Source organism: Fragaria vesca, linkage group LG2 (genome assembly GCF_000184155.1).
Source record: "Fragaria vesca subsp. vesca linkage group LG2, FraVesHawaii_1.0, whole genome shotgun sequence".
Lineage (NCBI taxonomy): Eukaryota > Viridiplantae > Streptophyta > Magnoliopsida > Rosales > Rosaceae > Fragaria > Fragaria vesca.
The window spans coordinates 9,951,679-9,957,003 of NC_020492.1; the positions used below are offsets into that span (position 1 = coordinate 9,951,679).

The 5,325-nt window shown below is 37.8% G+C and overlaps 1 protein-coding gene across 1 annotated transcript; it reads left to right on the plus strand.

Moving 5' to 3' along the window:
• The first annotated feature begins 2,215 nt into the window (after positions 1-2,215).
• On the plus strand, positions 2,216-3,791 carry LOC101302888 (eukaryotic peptide chain release factor subunit 1-3-like). The gene is made up of 2 exons (XM_004290187.1): positions 2,216-3,685; positions 3,780-3,791. Exon 1 carries the CDS (start codon positions 2,216-2,218, stop codon positions 3,545-3,547), a length of 1,332 nt encoding a protein of 443 aa, XP_004290235.1. The 3' UTR covers positions 3,548-3,685; positions 3,780-3,791.
• Positions 3,792-5,325: the final 1,534 nt, after the last annotated feature.

A 5,325-nucleotide genomic window follows, 5' to 3' on the forward strand; every position in this document is an offset into this window, starting at 1 on the left:
CTAATTGAGTCTAGTTTCCAAAACCGTTTACGGTTCGTTCATATGTATTTCCTAGAGGAAGTTACGACTGTTCTAGTAATTGAAGGTCATGCTGCGCGGAAATCTGATTTCCTGCACGAACTTATGTTTTGAGTTCACAAGCGACCTTCTCCTCAAGATCTAAGTGTAAAAGATCATTTGAGGACAATACGGCATGATTTAGTTAATCATTGCCCAATGCCACATTTAAAGACATGTTAAAAAGCATTGACATGCTAAGTTGTTGAAACTTCCGTGATTAGTAAGAATCAGGAAGAGCCCCATGATTGATGTAAAGATCAGGGGGAGGTGCGAACTTCAGGGGGAGTCTAGCACATACATACATGTCACTATCAAATGTGAAGGGTGCGTTGTACTCTTTTTCTCCTACGATCAAGGTTCAGTTTTTCTCCCACAGGGTTTTTGTGACTTGACGAGGTTTTTGACGAGGCAACAGATCAGCACCATCGGCATATCAGCGCGCGGCACAAGGGGGAGTATTCTAGGATATTCTCTATGTGTGCCTTGGCCTTATGCCAATAGGATATGTAGTTAGACTAGATCTATGTATTCATATCCTTACCATATTGGTATTGTGTAATTCCCTATATAAAGGGCTCCTATCAATGAATAAGATGATGATTCTCTTGCTATCTCTTTGTCTCTACACTTTATCCTTCATCAAGAAAGATATATTTGACAGTGAAATCATCATAAAAAGATTTCAAAATATGAGTAATCGTTGTGAACAATTATAATTGCTTTAAAAAAACTTACTTTTTGTCTTTTTCAGTTATTGATGTAATAATTCATACATTTTTATGTCATTCAATAGTTTTTTTATTTTTATTTTTTTAACATGTAATAGTATTCTTGTTTAAATTTTGACCATTCTAATGATAGTTTCTAGCTACGCCGTTGATCTCATTAGCAGCTTGATGGCCATATTAACAAATAAAAGACAAACAAACCAAACAATGATTTTAAACTATAATACAAGGTGATCAACAGCTTCACCAATAGATGTTAAGGGACTTACCTAGCTAGTGGAAGCTAGCATTCCTAGAACAACGTCAGCACCAAGAGAAAATTAAGCTCTTTTTCTTGCCTCCAGATCCAAACATTCTGTTTTTCTCAAAGAAAGATCGAAACATTATGTTTTGAAAGACATCAAAATCATCCATCTATAAACAAAGTAAAATAATGTTTATGAAAACAAATTAAAATGGAAATTGACGAAAATAGCTTTTAAAATATGTCAGCTGTCAGTCTTTCTAACAGAAATAACGGCTCCAGATACTAGTCTTCGATTGGAATAAGAACGTGAGACACCGTTTTGAAGTTTTTGAAATATGAGATACGAAGTTTTGCTTTGCTAAAATGTGAGATATTGTTTAGACAATTTTTCCAAAGTTAAATTACAGAATCCAGTCGTCTACTTACCGTAAGAAACCAATTTAGCCCACCATTGATCGATGGAGGCAACCTAGCTTGCAACTTATGATGAAGATGAAATTTCTACAGCGTAAACAATATTTAATTTTGATCGTTGGTATAAAGGAAGGAAAGTAGAAACCTTCAGTCTTCGTATAAACCGCGTTTCTTGATCCCCAAGTCGATATAGAATCCCATCACGTTTAGGGTTTATTATAAATAGCGTAACAGAGTGTGATCATATCAACAATCTCTCCCAAGTTCTGCCGTTCCCAGGTGAGTTGATATAAATTCGAATTCATCGAACAACTTTAATTTTTGCTCTTTTGCTTTGTTCGTGACTTCGTGTTCAAGTTCCCCGTACATCAATATTCTCAAAAAAAAAAAAAAAAAAAACCTAGCTAGTTTGTAGGAAGGGTTCCTAATTATATATGTTGAATTCAATGAATTGTGCTTAAAACAAATTTACAAACTGCTAATTGTATGCTTTCATACTCATGCTGTTCAACTATACAATTTTCCTGTTTTTTGAGCATGTTGGAATCGAAGTTCAGAAAAGTTTGCAATTGCAAATACAATCTTGATTGTTAGTTTGAGTTCACGTTGTTCATAACTTTATAGATGAAGATTGTCCAAGGTGCAATATATTTTACTTCTGTGCTGCGATTAGGTTTGATTTTTGGTCTTGAGATTGTATACTGATTTAACTTAAATTCTCCTCCTCTGTAATACCTTTGCAGCTAGCCATCAGTTGTTGTTCATAATGGCAGATTATCACAAGACTGATATGCACATTGAGATGTGGAAAACAAAGAAACAAATCAAGGGACTTGAAACTGCGAGGGGGAATGGCACCAGCATGATTTCTCTCATCATTCCTCCTCGTGATCAAATCGCTCGCGTTACTAAGATGTTGGACAATGAGTATGGAACTGCTTCAAATATCAAAAGCAGGGTGAACCGTCAGTCTGTTCTATGCGCAATTAAATCTGCCCAGCAGCGGCTCAAGCTTTATAACAAGGTTCCTCCTAAAGGACTTGTGCTCTATGTTGGAACAATTGTTTCTGAAGACAGGAAGGAAAAGAAGATTACAATCAGTTTTGAGCCTTTCAAGCCCATCAATGTGTCTATGTACCTCTGTGACAACAAGTTCCATGTTGAAGCTCTTAATGAACTATTAGAATCTGATGAGAAATTTGGTTTCATTGTCATAGATGGTCATGGTACTCTTTTAGGGACATTGAGTGGTAACACGAGGAAGGTGCTTCATAACTATACGGTTGACCTCCCAAAGAAACATGGAAGAGGAGGGCAATCAGCTCTTCGATTCGCTCGTCTTGGAGAGGAGGCACGCCACAACTATGTTACTAAGGCAGCAGAAAATGCTACCAAGCTTTTTATTAACCCTGCCACAAACCAGCCGAATGTTGCAGGACTGATACTGGCAGGATCAGCAGACTTCAAAACTGTGCTTAGTGGTTCAGACAAATTTGATCCACGTCTGCAGGCCAGAATACTGACTGTGGTGAGTGTTCGCTGTGGAGGAGAGAATGGTTTCGATCAGGCTATTGACTTGTCATCGGAGATTCTATCCAATGTGAAATTTGTACAGGAGAAACGCCTGATGGAAAAGTACTTTGAAGAGATTAGATTGGATACAGGAAAGTATGTTTTTGGTTTAGATGATACACTAAAAGCTTTGGAGAGAGGTGCTGTGAAGATACTTATCGTGTCAGAAAGCCTGGAAATCAATAGGTATGTGATGAAAAACTCTAGTACTGGTGAGGTTGTCGTCAAGCATCTTAACAAAGAGCAGGAAAATGATAAGAGCAACTTTTGGGATTCTGCCAACTCCAGAGAACTAGATATTCAGGACAAGATGTCATTGTTGGAGTGGTTTACTGACGAGTACAAGGGGTTTGGTTGTACTCTTGAGATTGTCACCAACAAATCACAAGAGGGGTCACATTTCTGCCGAGGTTTTGGGGGCATTGGAGGAATTCTCCGCTACCAGCTTGATATGAGATCATTTGATGAGTTTTCTGATGATGAAGAAGATTACGACGATGGAGACGTTTCTGATGATGCTAAATAGGAATCAATGAACCATTCCCCAACTCTAGTGCAGCATGCTGGGGATGAAAACCCCTGCACCAGTGGCCATGGAGTTGCGGTAGCTGCTGCTGCTGCGGAGCCTGAGCGGTGCTCAAAGGAAATAACAGGCTCGATCAAGGTAAATATTTCTCTCTATTCTGCATTACAGAACATTTATTCTTTTATAATGCTCAATTCCTTTATATAATAACCTTTTTCTTTGTTTCTTGAAGGGCATTACATTATCTGATCCGGCAATGGACAAACTTGAAGTTGGGATTCCTGCTGGATCACAAAAAACTGAAAAAAGTGGTTATGAAATAGTACGCACAAAGGGAGTTGTGGTTGCTGCTACTACTAAGGACAGTAAGGAGCCTCCAAAAAGTTTCTCAGGCTTGATCAAGGTTTGTAGTACTTCTTTCTTTTCTATATCACATTATTAGTTTCTTTCTTATTGACGGTTGCCTCTTATCATCCTGCTTGAAGGTCATTGCAACTGATCCTCAAAAGTGTGACGTGGTGAATTCTTCTGGATCAAGACAATCTGGCGGTGAAAGAGCCTACACCAGTGTACACCATGGAAAGGGATGAAGAGATCAATCGTCTAGCATAATGTCCTCTAGCGAGCTGTGAATTCGTTTTGGATCAAGAACTTAATGAAAATAAGCCTCTCGAAGTCCTTCATGAGGCATTTTAGTTTCAGTATTGCTTTTGGTTAAGTGCCATATTTGGTTGGTGTTTGTTTCAATTCTTACAAAATAAGACCCTTATTCTGGCCCATCTTTGAGATGGAACCTGGTTGAACAACAGATTTTAAATACTTATATTGATTTTCTTTTGATGGCTGGGGTTTCTAAGCTTTTGTCTTCTGATTTGGGCTTGATGTGCACCATATATCACTCTGGAATTAATGCTATAAATCTACATATTTGAACTCCAACTTTTATTGATTTCCTAGTTTGGTCCAATTTTCATCCAATTTTATGTCTCTACGGTAGATTGATGTGGCCTCCCTGTGTTTCAGCCGTTCAGCTGCATACTCGCAATCCTCACTCTTTCCTTCATGTTCTGCTCTTTTGTTGATTACATAAATGTAAAAACTGAGGCTGCTAGTGTGCTTCAAGAGGCTCAAACATGGTGGTCCGAGAGCATCAAGTTAAAGAGAAGATTCTTTCTGAATCTCATTAAAATGATACTTTTTGGAGGAAAATTGCTGCGTTCCGGCCACAACTTTAACACCAAATATCAGGCCCTCAGATCCAGCTGCTATGACAAGCTTGTCGTAGGCGACGTTGAATCTATAAGGTTCATTAGGCAATGGTGCCTGTCTCACTGTATAACTGTATCAAAGAAGAGGGTTAACATTTTCTGTTGCTATGATTTCCCAAGCAACCTGAAAGCTTCTGTTCCATCTTCCTCAGTTTATCATTCAATATAGCTAGACATAAAATTAGTAGTCAATGTTCAGCATGCATGATAATTAATTAAGGCCTTAATTAGCAATGTACACTTTAACATCAGAACTCATATATGCTGTATGAACTTCATTCTGAAACCAATATGTGATTGAGAATTACAACACACGGAAAGATTTTCATGCCATTGACAACATATGATCTGTGTGTTAATTAATGAATTTAGTGACACGCAGTGGGTGTGTTTTTTTATTGAAGCTGCCGTTGGCTTTCATACAATCATATGGATGTGTTTTACATTTGCTAAGGCTCACCCATCTATTCTTAAAACAAACAAGATAACAAAAAAAAAAAAAAAAAAAAA